At 40.9% G+C, this 21,790-nt stretch overlaps 1 protein-coding gene across 1 annotated transcript in view; it reads right to left on the bottom strand.

Annotated features, from left to right (window-relative positions):
* LOC308369954 (uncharacterized protein) overlaps window positions 1–21,790 on the bottom strand; it is a gene marked incomplete at its 5' end in the record, with an annotated part of 81,859 nt that overhangs the window by 57,499 nt on the left and 2,570 nt on the right. The window contains 3 exons of the mRNA XM_080844515.1: window positions 17,403–17,903; window positions 18,075–18,933; window positions 19,081–19,196. Of these exons, the coding sequence (XP_080700641.1) occupies window positions 17,403–17,903; window positions 18,075–18,933; window positions 19,081–19,196 (1,476 nt within the window). The remainder of the gene's footprint in view (window positions 1–17,402; window positions 17,904–18,074; window positions 18,934–19,080; window positions 19,197–21,790) is intronic.

The raw sequence follows: 21,790 nt of genomic DNA, 5'->3' as shown, positions 1-21,790 counted from the left end.
AATTCTTGCAGCTAGGGAGGTGCATGTCCATTAATGCTTGCATGGGTGATTATAAGAACTTTGTAGTCAATCCAGAAAGAGACAGGGAGCCAGTGTAGTGAGTGTAATATTGGTGTTATGTGCTCATATTTCCGGACCTTCATCAGAATCCTGGCAGCGCTGTTTTGGATGTATTGCAGCTTCTGGATTTTCTTGCCAGTGATCCCATAGAAAAGTGAATTACAATAGTCCAGTCTTGAGGAGATAAAGGCATGGACAAGCTTCTCTGCATCTGATAGGGTTAAAGTGGGGCGGAGTTTGGAGATGTTTCTTAGATGATAAAAAGAGGTTTTGCACAGGTGTTTTATATGTTCATTAAAGTTCAGGTGAGATTCAAACCTAACTCCGAGATTAGAGACTGTGGAGGAGAGGGGGATGACCTGGCTGTCGAAGGTGAGATGAGTCAAGGAGGATGACTTAACCTGGTGTGGAGTGCCAACAAGAAGGGCTCTAGTTTTCCTACTATGAAGCTGGAGAAAGTTGTTGCTCATCCATGCCTTTATCTCCCCAAGACAGGCGGTGAGACATGACATGGCAGCAGTGGGGCTTGGGGCCTTACTGGATAGACCCAGACCCAGGCATTCCACTGCACTCCCTGTTCCTGGAGACCCCACGGTCGCAGTTACTGTATCAGGTGGGTGTCCCTGATGATTCCTCGCTGGAGAATAGCCCCTCGTGAGGACAGTTTCTCCATCGGCTGGATCCCTTTCTTGGCGTTTTAAGACAGGTCTTGAAGCAAACGTTACCCAATTTCAGAAGGATCATCTACTGCTGCATCTGCTGTCTAGATTGCCGTGCTTGCACAAACAGCAGTGCTAAATGATGCTCATTAGACGAGTGCAGCATCCGGAGGGTAACATTTGCCCTTACAAGAGCATTTATGTCTAGCCTGGATACCAGCCCGAACTCCGCCCACAAAAAAATGTGGACGGGAAGTTCGGTCTGGCTCTTCGACTGTTGGGGAGAAATTTTTCCTGGTCGAAAACAGTTCAGCCAATCAAAGTGCCAGGGCGGGCTTTAAACGATGATCGACAGATGATGAACAGTAACGTAATCAACCACGTCACCAAAGAGCGCTCGGTTCAAATTCGTGTTCAACAAACATGGCTGCCACTGGAGAGCTAATATGTGTAGATTCTGCCATTGAGTCGGTTTTAGAAGACCTCGCCAGCCCCTAAACTTTGAAAAGAGGAACAAAGAAACGCGATTAAGGCATTTGTCGACCGAAAAGATGTTTTTGCCGTCCTTCCTACGGGATCTGGTAAAAGTTGAATGTATCAGATGGTCATACTACGTTGCTCTGATTAGTTCTAGGTATCCAATTGAGTGAAGAGGCATTTTCTTTCCTGGTTCGTTGAAAACACGCCCCATAATCACAGCTCAATGGAGCAGACTAAGACTCATATTCTGACTAGAATTATGAGTATGACATCGTCAGGCTAATTTATGTCAGTGGGAGCAGAACTAGCAGTCACTCTTTAAGCAAGTAAAAGTGACTTCAACTTAATGTGAGCAGCTACAGGCAGCCAGTGGAGCTCAATGAGTAGCAGGCTGATGTGTGCCCTCTCCGGTTCATTTAAGATGGTATACTGTATCTCTGTCAATTCATTCATTTTGAGGTATACTGTATCTCTGTCAATTCATTCATTTAGGCAGTGGCGGTCCGTGCATTTCACGACTGGGCCTTCAGCGATGTCCTACACGATGTTAAACTCAGTGAATCCACCTCCTAATACCATCATTATGACGCCATGGCTCTCGAACCATTATATTTATACAGAAAGGCAGTATAAGTGAGCATCACCTTAACATAGTCGAGTACAACAGACTTTATTAATATTTCCGGAGCATTTAAAATCAATACACCCGTATTAACAATACATTAAGAGTAGTACACTCTCAGTTATATGATCGCTTGGATATTACTGTCACAACTTAAAAATAAAAGGCGATTTTCAGGGATTAGTCTACAAAGTTGTATTAAGTCCACCGAAAACTTTAACAAGTTTGTCCACTAAACATCGCATTGTCCCACCTGCAAAGCAGTTTCATTAAACTTCCCATCCTCACGATATCCAGTTTTTCTTGAAAGTTCCGTCTTGAAATGGCGTTGTAATTGTATCAAAAACTGGAATTATCAAGTTGGTGTAAACTAGTTTATTTGAGTTGGTTAATGTAATATATATTTAGTCTTACCAATTGAAACAACTAGCATAATAAGCATTGAAAACCTATGTACGTCGTTTTCGCATTAGCCAGCTAAACTGAGCACTGAAACACTGCACCGGTCTGCCTCAGTATCCAATCAAAGGACGTTTACGTGTCACGTTCAACGCGAGGAAAGAAATCTTCCGGGCCTTCTAGAAGGCCCAGTGTCGCCAACTCGAAATCTGATTGGTTGTCACAACTGTCTGTTTCAGTTCATTCAACTTAAATGAACTGAAACAGCCAGTTGTGATAACCAATCAGATATACACGGGCCTTCAATGTGAATTCTGAAGGCCCCAGGGAAGATTTCTGTTCTCGGGGAAGATTTCGCGGAGCGTGGCAACACATGATAGCTGAAATATGATTGGATGAAAGCTGTAACATAAATTAACAACGCTGGAAGTTATTAAATGAAAATAATGGACATTGAATACATATTTATGAAAAGAAAATATTAAAATTAAATGTATTTTATTACATTTATTTTCTGATGATGTTTAGGCCAGCAGAGAAGGCCTTGAAGGCCCTGACGGACCACCACTGCATTTAGGGGTATACTGTATCTCTGTCAATTAATTCATTTAGGGGTATACTGTATCTCTGTCAATTAATTCATTTAAGGTGGTATACTGTACCTCTCCAGTTCATATAAGGTGGTATACTGTATCTCTGTCAATTCATGGTCTGTGGATACAGAACTCTGCAGTGAGAAAACATAATTATCTCAAACTGTACGAGGCGTTTTAGTGAACCAATGTCTTACAGAATGGGGGGATCGTAAGTATAAGCACCCCCACCTCTGGTGTCCAGGGGGTCCAAAGGGTTCTGAGTCCAGTGTGGGACTGTGAACATGTACATAAAGTCACATGTCTATGATATCATCAGAGGGCAGCTACAAATGGAGCCTGGAAATTGACTTATTCAATTAAAAGCTTATATATTTATTTGAAAGTAGGGTAAAATGACAAGAAATCCAACACATGTATATAAACTTCAGTACATCAATAAAAATTATTATGAAATTATATTTGAGTATTAGGTGTGTCAACGCTCTGCAATTCCACTGTGCACCTTATCATTGATCAACCAAGATGTGTATTTTAGCTAAACTGATAAGATTGATAATAGATTATCACATCCAACTTGATGCAGTGAAGGTTAGTTTATGCTAATACCAGCTAGTGTAATATCAACTTATTAAAGGCACCCAGTGCAACATTATGTAAACATTCAATGAAAAATAAACATTCAATTTCTAGTCTTTTTTACACGTAGTAAGTTTCAATAACTATACCATTACATATCGTCATTCAAGGAGCAAAGATGAGACGTCGTTGTGTGGTGAGAACTGATAGAAAATCGTAAACAACAACAATCGCCGGTGGGGAGAGGCCATTTTTCCATTGACTGGAAGCCTGCTGTATTTATTGTAGGTTACAAAAAATAAAGAAAATGGCGGCGATTGTTGTTGTTATCGATTTTCTATCAGTTCTCACCACACGACGACGTCTCATCTTTGCTCCTTGAATGTCGATATGTAATGGTATGGAGTTATTGAAACTTACTACGTTTAAAAAAAACTAGAAATTGAATGTTTATTTTTAAGCCTCGAAAGTTGCACTGGGTGCCTTTAAAGCACATTAAAAGGTAAATCTAGCATTAAACCAATTTATGTTGCCAACAAATCTGTTTAAATACTTTTTTTCACAGTCTTACTGACAGTGCATCCAAAGGCATGACATGTAACAATATAATGAACAGAAGTACATGAGGCTTTACCTTGGCTTTCCATCAACTAACTTCCTGAACTATACATATGGTGTTGATGACATCATTGATAAACAAAAAATCTTTAAGAGACAGTGTACATTAACTACACACTGACAGCACACAGGTTTTGACAGATATTCATACAATCTCAATAATAGTCTATATCTCCATATGGCTATATATACTGTACATATATCTAAAAACAATAGATCCCAGGTAGCCTATTTATACAACAGATATGGATAATCCCACAGTCCCCCCCCCCCCCCCCCCAGTCCATATCTCCATGTGTGCACATGAGTGAGAGAGACTGGTCCTGCTCTGTCTGCTGAGTCCATGCTGCCTGCTGTCAATCATCTTTGGCTGATCAGGACACGCCTCCACTCTCCATTAACATGCCTCCACTCTACTTTCTTCTCTCTGTTGTGCTCCCCTCAGGATGAAGCTGTTTGCTGTGTGCTGCTGGAAGCTGAGAACATGTTCATGTTCCTCCCCAGACATTCTGCAGGAGAGATGCTGTTGTGTGTGTGCTGGATCCCACCGTGTCATCATGAGCTTCTGGACCACATACCCCATCCAGCTCATGTCCTTGGCACTACACACTGCTGCTTAATCGTCCCATCTGCAGGATAAAGGAGAGAATACAATATTCAATCAGTCTGTTCTGGACCACAGACCCCATCCAGCTCACATCTGTTGTGTAAAGAAGCCTTCCCATCTGTATGACAAGAGAAAAGACACAACAATCCACCAGTCTCCATGATGACAGCCTACCAGTAACCCAGACTGCATGAGAGAAAAACGGCTGCTGTATTCTGACATCAGTAACAGCAGCCATGATAAACACATTCACACATTAGACACACTGCAGCAGAAACAGTAAGGGCGGCGCTAAAAAGTCCAAAACCACTGGTCCAATCAGAAGAGAGTGGAGTGACCAATAGAGATTATAGCATATTCCCTTCATGGTGTTTGTAACCTTTTCCACAGTTAAATCTTACTGTTAAACAGTCCCTTACTGGGATTGAACCCGTGACCTTGGGCATGGGAGCCTGAGACACACTAAGATGAGATAGTATTATGGCTCTTACTGGAGTTACTGTGATGTGAGTTAATGACTGAAGTCAGACAGAAGAGAGAGAATCTGGAGAACAGAAAATAAAAGACAGGCATTCATGTTGGGTCTCATGTTATAAAGACCTGAGTGAGATGGTTAGATATTTACTCACTGTAGTTTTTCCAGTTTATAGTGGGAGTCCTTCACTAGAGCAGAGAGCTGCTCAACATCTGATGCACTCAGGTTATTACCAATCAGGTCCAGCTGTGTGAGACTTGAGGAGTGTGAGGTCAGGGCCGAGGCCAGATAGGAACAGCTCTTCTCTGTCAAGCCACATTCTTCCAGCCTGGGAGAAACAACATGATACATCTGAATATCAATGATCAATCTTCTATCCCCCCATACACATTCAGGGATACACACACCCACCCACACACACTCGCACACACACACACACACACACACACACACACACACACACACACACACACACACACACACACACACACACACACACACACACACACACACACACACACACACACACTCAGGGGTACAAACATACACACACACACACACACACACACACACGCGCATACACACACACACACACACACACACACACACACACACACACACAGACACACACACAGACACACACACAGACACACACACAGTGAAACAAACACACACACACACACACACACACACACACACACACACACACACACACACACACACACACACACACACACACACACACACACACACACACACACATACACACACACACACACACATATATATATATATATAAGGCCTAGGTGCGTCAAAAGCTCTGTCTCATATAACCACCAAAAGAAAAACAACAACAACACACATATAATTAACCCAAATACCTTAATATCATTAAAATATTGAATTTAACCCTCCCCCCCACCCCCCACCCCACAACACACACACACACACACCTACTACATGAAATTAGGCTTACTGTAGTTCCTCCAGTTTGCTGTTTTGATGACAAAGTGCAGAACATAAAAGTTCCACTCCGGAGTCTCCCAGCAGCTCATTGTCCCCCAGGTTCAGCTGTGTGAGACTTGAGGGGTGTGAGGTCAGGGCAGAGGCCAGATAGGAACAGCTCTTCTCTGTCAGGTTACAGCCAACCAGCCTGGGAGAAACATCATGATACACCTGAACATTAATCACCAATCCACACACATACACACACACACACACACACACACACACACACACACACACACACACACACACACACACACACACACACACACACACACACACACACAGTATAGTATATATACACACACATACGGCCTAGATGCTCCTGCAGCTAAAAATCTGTAAATATTATTTGTATTTCACTTACACTTTCTCTCTCTCTCACACACATACACATCTCACACACACACACACACACACACACACACACACACACACACACACACACACACACACACACACACACACACACACACACACACTCTCAGAATTACACACTGATAAACGCACACATACAGGGAGACCAACATTCACACCCACATTCATACACACCCACACTGATAAACACACACACACTCAGGTACACCAACATTCACAAACACACACACACACACACACACACACACACACACACATATATATATACAGGTGCATCTCAATATATTAGAATATCATCAAAAAGTTGATTTATTTCAGTAATTCTATTCAAAAAGTGAAACTCATATATTATATAGATTCATTTCACACAGACTGATATATTTCAAGTGATTGTTTCTTTTAAATTTGATGATTTTAACTGACAGCTTATGAAAACCCCAAATTCAGTATCTCAGAAAATTAGAATATTACTGACGACCGATAGAAAAAAAGGATTTTTAACACAGAAATGTTGGACTACTGAAAAGTATGAACATGTACAGCACTCAATACTTGGTTGGGGCTCCTTTTGCATGAATTGCTGCAGCAATGCGGCGTGGCATGAAGGCAATCAGTCTGTGGCACTGCTGAGGTGTTATGGAAGACCAGGTTGCTCTGATAGTGGCCTTCAGCTCTTCTGTGTGTTTGGGTCTGTTGTCTTGCATCTTCCTTTTCACAATACCCTATAGAATCTCTATGGGTTTTAAGTCAGGCGAGTTTGCTGGCCAATCAAGCACAGGGATTCCATGGTCCTTAAACCAGGTACTGGTACCTTTGGAAGTGTGTGCAGTTGCCAAGTCCTGATGGAAAATGAAATCTGCATCTCCATAAAGCTGGTCAGCAGAGAGAAGCACAAAGTGCTCTAGAACTTTCTGGTAGATGGCTGCGCTGACCTTGGACCACACAGTGGACTAACACCAGCAGATGACATGGCACCCCAAACCATCACTGACTGTGGACACTTTACACTGGACATCAAGCAACTTGGATTCTGTTCCACTCCTCTCTTCCTCCAGACTCCGGGACCTTGATTTCCAAATTAAATGCAAAATTGACTTTCATCTGAAAAGAGAACTTTGGACCACTGAGCAACAGTGCAGTCCTTTTTGTCCTTAGCCCAGGTGAGACGCCTCTGACGTTGTCTCTGGTTCAAGAGTGGCTTGACACAGGAATGCGACAGTTGAAGTCCATGTTCTGGATACGTCTGTGCGTGTAGGCTCTTTAAGCACTGACTCCAGCTGCAGTCCACTCCTTGTGAATCTCCCTTGAATGGGCTTTGTTTCACAATCCTCTCAAAGATGTCGTTATCCCTGTTGCTTGTGCACCTTTTTCTACCAAATTGTTTCCTTCCATTCAACTTCCCATTAATGTGCTTGGATACAGCACTCTGTGAACAGCATGCTTCTTTAGCAATGACCTTTTGTGTCTTACCCTTCTTGTGCAGGGTGTCAATGATCGTCTTCTGGACAACTGTCAAGTCAGCAGTCTTCCCCATGATTGTGTAGCCTACTGAACTAGACTGAGAGACCATTTAAAGGCTCAGGAAGCCTTTGCCGTTGTTTTGAGTTAATTAGCTGATTAGAGTGTGACACCATTGGTCATCAATATGGAACTTTTGCACAATATTCTAATTTTCTGAGATACTGAATTATGGGTTTTCATTAGCTGGCAGTTATAATAATGAAAATTAAAAGAAATAAACACTTTAAATAGATCAGTCTGTGTGTAAACAATCTATATAATATATGAGTTTCACTTTTTGAATAGAATTACTGAAATAAATCAACTTTTCGATGATATTCTAATTTATTGAGATGCACCTGTATATATATATAGGGCCTAGATGCATCAGAAGCTCTGTCTCATATAACCACCAAATGAAAAAAAAAAACCACAAATATAATTAATCCAAATACCTTCATATTATTAAACTATTGAATTTACCCCCCCCCCCCAACCACACACACACACATACTACATGAAATTATGCTTACTGTAGTTCCTCCAGTTTGCAGTTTTGATGAGAAAGACCAGAACATAAAAGTTCCACTCCTGAGTCTCCCAGCAGCCTATTGAGGCCCAGGTCCAGCTTTGTGAGACTTGAGGAGTGTGAGGTCAGGGCAGAGGCCAGATAGGAACAGCTCTTCTCTGTCAGGTTACAGCGAGGCAGCCTGGGAGAAACATCATGATACATCTGAATATTACTCTTCTATCCCCTGCACACACTCAGGGATACAAACACACACACACCCACACACACACACACACACACACACACACCAGTGACGTGCGGTGAGGTTCGCAGCTGGTGAAGCACAGAAACCGGAAGTGATTACGTCATTCAGATCTCTAGTTGTTTAAAAAAAAAATAGAAATGTATACATCATACATGTGTATATATGCTTATGGTTTTAAAATTGTTATCTCAGCAGAACTGAAAAAACTTTATGTTTGATTGTCTAATACCATTACTTTTAAACGATTATTATTATAAGAAGTTATGCGGCTCTTGTCAACTGACTTTTACGAGGCTGTATGCCTACAGCTAAACGTACAATCGGTGTGGTAATTGAACTTTTACACCGTGTCAAATAAGATATTAATATTTACAAGGAAGCGTATGTAGCCCTCCCACCAATCATATGGTTCATTTCAATTTGTCTAGGGAAAGTATAACCTTTTACACAACTCGGCAGTGATGGGCAATAGCGTCACTACTTGAAGCGACGCTACTAGCTTAACTACATTTGTCAGTAGCTTGGCAGTAATGTTGCTATTTACAAAACCAAGTAACTTTTCAGTAGCTAAACTCTTTTATTGATCAAGTACCGCAGTAGCGTCCTGGACCTTTCTGATGTTCATTCATAACAGGCTTCCCTGCAGCCATCAAACACAAAAATTAAGCAGTACATCACTTTAGGTGAGACGAGTGAAAATAGATAGATAGATATCGTCATTTCAAGTACACCAGACGCTGCTCATACATTTAAAATTAATTCTCCCCTAATTTTCAATTGGTAGTTTGCATGCAGATTCTAGACAACCGGATAACTAGAATGCTGTTTATATTTAGATACAGCTGAAGATGATGAAAGTTAAAAAGTGAAAAGTCCGTGCTGTCTGCTCAGGGAGTCGAATTGCGAAAATGCTAGATATAGACAGAAGATGAGGGTAGGCAAGGTCTTCCGCATTTGTTTACATCTGCGTTTGAATACCTGACTCAACAGCCATACCTTCAAAAGTACGTCACTTTATAAGAGACGAGTGAAACTAAATATGTTTTCAGATGCCTTCTTTGTAATCCAAAGAAAAAGTTCCTGTCAACGTCAATGACATCCAACACAAACATACGAACACACGAATTTCATCCATTCAACCGTTTTTATCTGACTGACAGTTGTGTTGATCCCTAAAATTGCGTTGACTTGGCATGCAGTTTGTTTAACTGAAAGTAGCTTCTAATGTATCAAACTACTTTTGACAGGTTTATGTAACTTAGCTTGCTACTTTTTTTTTTGAGTGGTGGCTTCTGTGTAGTGAAGCTGAATTTATTGTAGAGTAGCTGATAGCTTAGCTCACTACAAAAATCAAGTAGCTTGCCCAACACTGCAACTCGGACACTTGAATTCGAAGTTGATACTTACATATTTATTTACACAACGTATTAACAAGCAAACAGTTAAACACCACAGACATAGCACACAATACCAAAATGTTCTACTGACCGGTATAATTTAAAGTTGGTGCACTCGCAAGCTCCTAATCCATTCACGGCTCCCTGCACCTAGCAGCCTTTAGCGAGGTTTGTGTTCCGCATGAATATGTCCCGTTGGAAAACATGAAACACTCCAATGCAATGTCAATACCTTCGGTCCCGTAGTTTGAAGCAAACATTTTAGCTGCGCCATTGGTCTCCCATTATTAATCATTTCACGTTTGGACTGCAAGTCCAATTTTGAGAGCTGCTTCAGCTTAGCAATACAACCTTCCATGTTCGCCTAGAAAAGCCTAGAAAAAGCCCAGTTTTTAAAAAACAAAATACCCGAAAATTGCGCTCTCGCTCGCCTCCCTTCTTGAAGCAGTGGTAGTGCGTGCCGCACTAGCAATATTTTTCAATGCGTTTTCAGCTCAACTCAAAAGGTTCTACGCTTGCGCACGCATGCGTAAAACCCAGTTTGGAGAGATTGCGCAACTTCCTACCCTGTCCATAAACTCCAATGCATCTGACTCCCTTGACGGCACGTCCATGTTCATTGGCTGATCACTGTCACTGGGAACCGGAAATGCTCAAATTCAGCGATTTTGATAATAAAAATGCTCGAAATGATCGGAATCATGCAGAAATTACACTCGTAACACAGATAACTAGAGAAATATGAATATGTATTTTATAATACATAAATATATATGATTATTGTAATTTTTTATATATATATTTTTTTTACTTTTCAAAATGACAGGCTGCCTACTATGACTGCACGTCCCTGACACACACACACACAGAGACACACACACACACACACACACACACACACACACACACACACACACACACACACACACACAGCCGCGGAAAAAATTAAGAGACCACTTCAAAATTATCAGTTTCTCTGGTTTTACTATTTATTGGTATGTGTTAAAGTAAAATGTACATTTTTGTTTTATTCTATAACCTACTGGCAACATTCCTACCAAATTTCAAATAAAAATATTGTCATTTAGATCATTTATTTGCAGAAAAATGACAATTGGTCAAAATAGCAAAAAAGATGCAGTGTCTTCAGATCTCGAATAATGCAAAGAAAAAAAGCTCATATTCATTTTTAAACTACACAATACTAATGCTTTAACTTAGGAAGAGTTCAGAAATCAATATTTGGTGGAATAACCTTGATTTAAAATTACAACTTTCATGTGTCTTGGCATGCTCTCCACCAGTCTTTCACATTGCCGTTGGGTGACTTTATGCTACTCCTGGCGCAAGAATTCAAGCAGCTCGGCTTCTTTTCATGGCTTGTGACCATCCATCTTCCTCTTGATCACATTTCAGAGTTTTTTTTATGGGATTCAGGTCTCGAAATTGGGCTGGCCATGACAGGGTCCTGATCTGGTGATACTCCATCCACACCTTTACTGGCCTGGCTGTGTGGCATGGAGCATTGCCCTGCTGGAAAAAACACTTCTCAGAGTTGGGGAACATTGTCAGAGCAAAAGGAAGCAAGGACTCATAAGAGAAGACGAACTAGGAGACCCTCCAGTCGGCTTTGGTTCAATCCTTATGGTCTTTTACAAACCTCAGCCAGGCAAAGTACAACGTTGTCCCGGAAGAAAAACTTGCTTCCTTTTGCTCTGACAATGTTCCCCAACTCTGAGAAGTGTTTTTTCCAGCAGGGCAATGCTCCATGCCACACAGCCAGGCCAGTAAAGGTGTGGATGGAGTATCACCAGATCAGGACCCTGTCATGGCCAGCCCAATTTCGAGACCTGAATCCCATAAAAAAAACTCTGAAATGTGATCAAGAGGAAGATGGATGGTCAAAAGCCATGAAAAGAAGCCGAGCTGCTTGAATTCTTGCGCCAGGAGTAGTATAAAGTCACCCAACGGCAATGTGAAAGACTGGTGGAGAGCATGCCAAGACACATGAAAGTTGTGATTTTAATTTAAGGTTATTCCACCAAATATTGATTTCTGAACTCTTCCTAAGTTAAAGCATTAGTATTGTGTAGTTTAAAAATGAATATGAGCTTGTTTTCTTTGCATTATTCGAGATCTGAAGACACTGCATCTTTTTTGCTATTTTGACCAATTGTCATTTTTCTGCAAATAAATGATCTAAATGACAATATTTGTATTTGAAATTTGGTAGGAATGTTGCCAGTAGGTTATAGAATAAAACAAAAATGTACATTTTACTTTAACATATACCAATAAATAGTAAAACCAGAGAAAATGATAATTTTGAAGTGGTCTCTTAATTTTTTCCGAGGCTGTATATATAAGGTCTAGGTGCTTCAGAAGCTCTGTCTCATATAACCACAAAAAGAAAAACAACAACAACAACACTTAATCCAAATACCTTAATATTATTAAAATATTTAATTTACCCCTCCCCCCCCCTCCAACCACACACACACACACACATACTACATGAAATTATGCTTACTGTAGTTTCTCCAGTTTGCAGCTTTGATGAGAAAGAGCAAAACATAAAAGTTCCACTCCTGACTCTCCCTGCAGCTCATTCCATCCCAGGTTCAGGTGTGTGAGACTTGAGGAGTGTGAGGTCAGGGCAGAGGCCAGATCGGAACAGCTCTTTTCTGTCAGGTAACAGTGATCCAGCCTGGAAGAAACATCATTATACATCTGAACATGAATCACCAATCCTCTATCAAACACACGTACACACACTCACACACACACACACCTCACCCCACCCCACCTCCCGACACACACACACACACACACACACACACACACACACACACACACACACACACACTAGATGCTCCTGAAGCTCACCAAAGGAACTTACACCAACATACACACAATTAAGTTAACCTAAAAATGCCTTCATATTATTATTAGTATTTCACTAACCCCCACACTACCCCCCCCCCCCCCCCCCCCATCCCCACACACACATACTACATGAAATGATTCTTACTGTAGTTCCTCCAGTTTGCAGTTTTGATGACAAAGTGCATAACATAAAAGTTTCACTCCTGAGTCTCCCAGCAGCTCATTCGATCCCAGGTTCAGCAGTGTGAGACTTGAGGAGTGTGAGGTCAGGGCAGAGGCCAGATAGGAACAGCTCTTCTCAGTCAGGTTACAGCGCTCCAGCCTGAGATAAACATTATGATACATCTGAACATTAATCAGCAATCCTCTATCAAACAAACATGTACACACAAACACACACCCACACACACACACACCCCTCCCCATCCTAAAGCCCAAAAGGCTATACATTAATGGACATATTACATAAATAATCACAACATTGCAAAAGGACAATACATGGACAGCATAGCCACCATACAAACAAGCACTTTAGTAGTCAACTACATAAAAAGGACCATGTTAGCTGGTCAGTTAGAGCACCTAAGACTTACGTCTTATTAGACAGGCAACTCTCTCGAACAAAGGGAAAAGGCGTAACACAAACCTCTAATGGTCTCAAACCAATCTAAACAGCAGGTGTGTCATCGGCACAGGCACCAACACCTGTGGCTCACAGCAGCCATACATTAACATACATTAACACATTTGTGTGGTTATTTAAACAGAATGACATGGTTGAAGGAACATATAAACTGTCAGTGATTCTTGAGACCTGGGACAAAACATGTCCGGGACATAAATCACAGTTTTTCATCTTAAAATGTACATAATATGTTTTAAAAAGCCTCACCAATCTCATCAACAGGAAAAGGGTAGCACAACAAAGTGTGTTTTGTTGTTGTCTAACATTTAGTTTTTATTCTAAATGATGTGATATGTGACCAGTGCCTCCAAAAACCCATGTCCGAAAGCAGGTCACATCACACTCCAATGCTTTAAAAAGTCTGAAAAGTGACATAAAATTTAACTTTATCTATATCATATGTAAATAACATAGTATTTATTTCACAGACATTAAAACAAATAATTTTGAAACATTTTTAATATACTTTCTGGTCAGTTGAACATGTGTCCAGAGTTTTTGTCAACACCATCAGACTTTTTTAAATTGGGGAAAAAATCAGGAATAATTTAGGACAGCATTAACTCAAAGGACCCCTTTCCTTCCTCCTTGGTCTTCCTGGTGACATGAGAAAATTTGAGCTCTGGTAAGTTTTTAATAATACTTTGTTTTTCATATCTATTTACTAATATGCACACGTCACAACCATAGCGTATCAACTCCAAAATGGCTAAAGAGTCAACATTAGAGTAAAATGTTCTGCAATCTAGTGTTTATTTATATAGATTGGCTGGACCATGATCAACAGATGATAAACAAGATGGCTCCTGTGAGAATCTTGTGTGATATAAGGAGAAATGTACTTTTTTTGTCAACACCATCAGACGTCAACACCATCAAAACACCATCAAACACCATCAACATTTGTGTCTGATGGAGTTGACTTTCTCTGATGGTGTTGACTAAGGCCATTTTAGTGTCCATTTTAATCATTTTAATGCTGTTTATGCCAAAAATATCACTTCCTATGGATTTTTATTGCTATTTCAGTTTCATGTGTCGAATTAAATCTAGTTTAGATATAGAGTGTCAACTCCTTCAGATATAGTATTTTATAGTTTAAAAAAAAAATGGTATCTGTTTCATTCCTTGAAGGATATTTGTTCAAAGACTAACACATTTCCAATGTAGATGTGTATTTTTAATGCTTAAAAATGTCTCTGTTAAATCTGAAGGTTAAAGACAAATGTAATTCGTGGTATGATTTCAATTCTACTCATTTAACATGGACTTCTTTGGCTCTACACTTTTGTTTTTAATGATTTAAAGACCTGTGTACATTATAAGGGGAACTGGGAAAACTAATGAGTACAAACATTTCTGATAAGATCATTTAAAATCATTTCCATAAGTCTATTTATGTTTATGATGGTGTTGACAAAAATCAAGTGCTGACCCAGCAAACATTCAATTAACATAAAAAATATACAACTGGGAGGTTGAACCAAAACATGTTTGGATAGACAAAACTTCATTTGACAGAAATGTAATCATATATTTTGGAAGTTATCCAAATATTTTTTGGGAAAATCAAAACCTGTTTTGTCCCTTATCTCAAGAATCACTGACTGTACATACATCGAGCATGCCAAACATACACAAAAATAGTCACCCAGGCAAGTAAAGGCAGCAGCCTACAGACTGCAGTGGCAGGTCACACAAGTGCCTCATCACACACACACACACACACACACACACACACACACACACACACACACACACACACACACACACACACACACACACAACAAACACACACACACACACACACAATGTGATGTCAGGACAGACAGAGGCCAGGTAGGAAAGCAGCTGCCTACCAGGTATGCGGCCGTGAAGACTCTAGAGATGCTCTCTCTATTCCATGGCAGTGATGCAGACAAGCAGCCATTTACAGTGCATTAGGTGCAGGTGCTGCAGTAAGCAGTAGCTCACAAAACACATGCTGCTTTCAACAGTAAGCAGTAGCTCACAAGACATATGCTGGGTTCAACAGTAAGCAGTAACTCACAAGACATATGCTGGGTTCAACAGTAAACAGTAGCTCACAAGACATATGCTGGGTTGAAGAGTAAGCAGTAGCTCTCACAAGACATACAGTATGCGGGTTCAACACAACAGTAAACCCAACCTGGGAACTTTCCACTTCTGAAATAATATGTGTTCACCTGATCAGCTATAAAAACAATACAGTATAGATTTTCACAGGAACATCTGCTGTCTCACCTACATGACCTCTGAAGTAGAGACTGAGGTGTAGGGACTGATGGCACCATTCACACACAAACACACACACACCATATACACACACACAAACCACAGACACACACACACACCATCACGGACTAAACAAACTCTTATTACTGTCATATTACTCATTATGGACTGTTCACATTCACACACCATAACACACACACACAATGTGTATGGCCAGGGCAGAGGTCAAAAAGGGAACTTTCAGGATACAGTTAATCAGCCTGGGACCTGAATATTAATCACCAATCCTCTACTCACACACTCAAACACACATCACACAGAGGTCAGATAGGAACAGCTCTTCTCTGTCAGGGTACATCCATTCAGCCTGGGAGAAACAACATGATACACCTGAACAACAGACAGGTCCAGTGTCCTACAGGGTTCAGGGGTTAGTGGTGGTGTGTTGCTGCCCTATAAGGGTTAGTGTCCTACAGGGTTCAGGGGTTAGTGGTGGTGTGTTGCTGCCCTATAAGGGTTAGGGTTAGTGTCCTACAGGGTTCAGGGGTTAGTGGTGGTGTGTTGCTGCCCTATAAGGGTTAGTGTCCTACAGGGTTCAGGGGTTAGTGGTGGTGTGTTGCTGCCCTATAAGGGTTAGGGTTAGTGTCCTACAGGGTTCAGGGGTTAGTGGTGTTGAGTTCCTGCCCTATAAGGCCACTTAAGGGTGGAGCATAACAGTGTTCATTAACATTGCAAAAGCATCGTGATTAAGCCAGTTTGGATCCAATAGCACATGCCAGCCATCCCAGCTTCTGGGTACGTTTTAGCATTCACACAAAAACTCAAAGAAACTGGAGTTGGACTTTGTAATATAAAAGATTATATATTTGGTATATATTCTAGCCTGGCATAAGATATATTTACAGGGAGTGTATAATATAGACAAATATCTTACATACTCAAATTAAGCCTAAAGTTAAGTAACCCATAGAAAACACCAAACAACTCAGGTGCAATACACTGTTTAGTGTTTGACCTTCAATCCATTAACTATAATTGTTTGCTCTACTCTCATTTTAGGAGAAATTTTCTCTTATCAGGGCAGTTCATTCACCAAGAACAAAGTCAACTATTTGATGATGTGCTGTCTACTGACTCCATCTCCATCTAACTTTCTCTCTCTCACACACACAAACACACACACACACACACACACACACTCAGATACATATAGTATAAAAATAATAATAATAAAAAAAAAACACTCTGACAAAAGGGCACTTTGGGCATCAAGGGCAAAAGGGGCAGGTGCTCAAGCCCCCTTAGCCCCCCCCCTCTGCACGTGCCTGACACACACACACACACACACACACACACACACACACACACACACACACCACACACACACACACACACACACACACACACACACACAGTTTTTTACTCACTTAGTTGAAGTGGAAGATGTGACCCCTGGCCCCAGCTTCTGCAGAACTTCATCTGGACTGAGGAGTTCAGTCAGATCTTCCTTAGGTGTCTTTATGTACTTCTGCAGGTCAAACTCATCCAGCTGCTCTTCTGATATCTGAAACTCAAATCTCTTAGTCTCCCACCTCCCTCCTGGTAAGAGCATGTCCACATATAGAGTTCCCGAGATCCTGTCAATGACCTCCACTACAGCATGGTGATTCAGCTCATTCAGACAGTAGAAGAGGTTGATCTTTCTGTCTGAAGTATTCTGATCTCTGATCATCAGTTTTACACACTGGACCGTTTGCTCTGAGCTCTGTGATTGGCTTCTTGTCTGTGGCAGTAGGTGTCTTAAGAGATTCTGATTGGATTCCAGTGAGAGGCCCAGAAGGAAGCGGAGGAAAAGGTCCAGGTGTCCATTCTTACTCTGTAAGGCCAGATCCACTGCAGTCTTGTGTAGGTCATGAAGTGTTGCAGCTCTGAACAGAGCAGAGAGCTGAAAGGTTTGCTGTTGGTCAGGCATGTTTCTCTCTCTGTTGCTGAAGCAGAGGAACACATATAAAGCTGCAAGAAACTCCTGAATGCTCAGATGAACAAAGCTGAACAGCATCCCCTCCTCTCTGAAGATCTGAGTACAAACTCCTGAGTACACTGATGCTTCTTTGATATCAATGCAACATTCTCTCAGGTCTTCTTCATAGAAGATCAGATTGCCATTCTCCAGCTGTTGGAAAGCCAGTTTCCCCAGTTTGAGAATCATCTCTTTGTCTGTTTCTGTTCTGTCTGTGTACTTTTCTTTTTTGGTGCTTGTCTGAACGATCAGGAAGTGTGTGTACATTTGAGTCAGAGTCCTCGGGATCTCTCCTCTCCCTGTTTCACTCAACATTCTCTCTAGAACAGTGGCGACAATCCAGCAGAAGACTGGAATGTGGCACATGATGTAGAGGCTCCTGGATGACTTCAAGTGTGTGATGGTTCTTCTGGCCAGATTCTCATCACTGATTTTCTTCTTAAAGTACTCCTCTTTCTGTGGGTCGCTGAATCCCCTTATTTCTGTCACCTGATCCACACACTTAGGTGGAATCTGATTTGCTGCTGCTGGTCGGGTGGTGATCCAGAGGAGAGCAGAGGGAAGCAGATTCCTCTTGATGAGGTTTGTCAGCAGCACGTCCACTGAGGCTGGCTCTGTCACATCACAACACCTTGGGTTGGATTCGAATTTCAGAGGAAGTCGACACTCATCCAGACCATCAAAGATGAACATGATTCTGTGCTCTGAATCAGTGAAGATGCTTGTATCTTTAATTTCAGGGTAAAAGTGCTGAATAAGATCCACCAGACTGAGTTTTTTCTTCTTCATCAAGTTCAGCTCTCGGAAGGGGAGAGGAAATATGAAGTGAACGTTCTGATTGGGTTTTTCTTCAGTCCAGCCCAGAATGAACTTCTGCACAGAGACTGTTTTTCCAATGCCAGCCACTCCCTTTGTCAGCACTCTTCTGATGGGTTTGTCTTGTCCAGATGAGGGTTTAAAGATGTCACTGCAGTTTATTTGTCTGCCTGGTGTTGCTGGTGCTCTCTCTATCTGCCTGACCTCATGTTCATTATTGACCTCTCCTCTTCCCCCCTCTGTGATGTAGAGCTCTGTGTAGATCTTACTGAGGAGTGTGGGGTTTCCCTGCTTTGTGATTCCCTCAGGCAGACACTGAAACTTCTTCTGAAGATGGGATTTGTGGATCTGCTGCATTTCAACATTTACTGCACCAGGTTGGTATCTGTGTGTGAAAACAAGGACAAATATTAAATTACTTGTTTACTGTAATATCAGTTTAACTTTAGTGTCTGCACAGCACTATCAGTCAAGCAGGAATGTAGTCTATATAACTGCCTCTTTCTGAAGAGTTTTCCTCTAATGTAGTCTATATAACTGCCACTCTGTCTGAAGAGTTTTATATAAACTACCCTCAGCACTGTGTCCCCCTAATGCTCTTCTCTCATGTGATTGCTGATTAATTGACTTGTTTCATATTTCCTCTGCAGTCGTTCTCTCACTCTCACTACATTTCACCTGCTGACACAGGAGGGCTTCTGGATTTGTGCTTGTCGCTCAAGATTATTATTATGTCATTTTACTGACTTGTTCCTGCTCTGCACAGAAACATGCACACATATCTACACTTTCATATATGTTTGGTCTTGAATTGATCCTTCTGATATGGTCACTATTCTGATTGTGGTTTCATTCTGAAGTACATGCCATAGCTGTGTAATTAGACTAGTCCCACTGTAACCTCTGCCTGGGAGAATGTTATTTTAGGGGACTGGCTGCTGGCTGCAATACTTTGCCATAACATGTTATGAATTTTTTTAAAGAATATTACTGATTTAATAAATAACATCTATTTGATTTCAAATATTTCCACAGTGTAACTTTGAAGTTCTTTCTTTAGCTCTATTCATTTACTTATGAATCCATTTTGATTTGAACAGCAAAGTCAGACATGACAGGTCAGCCTCTGGTCTGTCTCACACTGCCACCTTCTGACAATATGGTAGTACTGCAATGATCAATGCTACATTTTGAAAAGCCTACAAAATATACTGAAATGGTTCTCAAGATCAGTTCTAGAATTTCACCCTTAGGGGAGTTTAGGCTTGTGACAATGTGAAGGCTAACATCCTCATCAATCAATCATATCAGTGAATGGATTTTGTCAGTCTTCTTAAAGATCTAGATACTATACACAAAATATTTAAGAAATATCTAGATCTGCCCATCTCATAAAAATATCTTGCATTAAAAACAAGTCAAACACCTTTGGTACACTTCAGGTGTACACTTCAGGGGTACCTCAAATGACTGGATGATTGTATTTCCTGTGGAAAGTCCTCATTACTACTCACCTCTGACCAGTAGAAACACCTCCTTCTGCTAAGGGAAGTGGATGGTCCATGGACTGGTCAGTCTTCATGGACACACAGCTCGGTACGGGAGAGTGTGATCTCTTCTGCTGGATGAGGCTGTATTTCACAGGAACACACAGAAACAGACACACACACACACACACCCCAAAAGACAAACAGACCCACACAAACTCATACACAACAACACAAAAACAAACACACACACAAACACACACAGAACCCAACACAAACACAAGCATATTCTGATTATTGATATGTTTAATTTTCTCAAGGTATTAATATTCGATCATATGTAGTCTGAGAGTGTTATGAAAAAAGTTTGTAGACCAAATACCAAACTTAGAATTACCCAAATATTTTTTCTTTTTTTTTATATAATTATTTTTATTATTGCCTACAAGAGGCAATACAGGTATCAGCATACTTTGTAATGTTATACAGTTTATACACCTCCTTATGATTTCAACAACACTCATATTCATACGTGCAACACAGACACTCAACTGCCCCCTGGCACCCTCCCACCACTCACACGCACAGACAAACCCACCCCCCCTCCCCAACACACACACGCACACACACACGCACACACACATGAGCACACACACACGCACACACACACACACACACCCACTTGGTTCCCATCTCTCCGTCACCACACCCATTCCCTATTCCTTGGCTTTACAAGGCTTCAAACAAATCCTGCCACACCTTATTAAATTGTTGCCTTCTGTTCCGGTCTTCGAACATTGATTTTTCAATATTTAAATAGTATTTCATTAGACCCTTCCATTGCTGTACTGATGGGGCCTCGGAACCCTTCCAATCCTTCAGAATTAATTTTTTATACACCAAAGAGGCAAATATGACCATCCATCCAATGGGATATTTAAGTGTGTCTGTATTTTGGAATATGCATCTCGTAGCTGTAAATTCAAGTTTGATGCTACAGGTAGTGGTCATCCATTTTTGAATCTCTAACCATCGCTTGCGGACCTTCTCACATTCCCAGAAGGCATGTATGATTGTTTCCTTGTATATGCCACATTTGACACAGACAGGAGAGAAAGAGGCATCAAATGTATTTATTTTTGATCTTGTGTAATATATTCTAGTCATGAGCTTGTATTGTATGAGCCGCAGATTTTCATTGGTGGTTATCGTATTGGTTTTGCTGAGACATTCCTTCCATATACTGTCAGAGTTAGTTATGTTAAGATCTTTATTCCAACCCTCATATATTTTCTGTAATGAATAATTACTTTCCTGAGCCTCAACAAGATCTTTATACACTTTTCCAATTAATTTCTTGTTTTCATCTGGATTCAAGAATAGTCTCTAAATAACTGGGGGTTCCTTTTTAGAGATTCAGTTGAATTCAGTTTCATTCAGCTTACAGTTACTGACTTAGAACACAACCATGCCAAACATCTGATTTAGACAA

This window comes from Sprattus sprattus (assembly GCF_963457725.1).
Source record: "Sprattus sprattus genome assembly, chromosome: 9".
In the NCBI taxonomy this organism is placed as follows: domain Eukaryota; kingdom Metazoa; phylum Chordata; class Actinopteri; order Clupeiformes; family Clupeidae; genus Sprattus; species Sprattus sprattus.
This window is presented reverse-complemented; position numbering and strand designations above follow the sequence as displayed.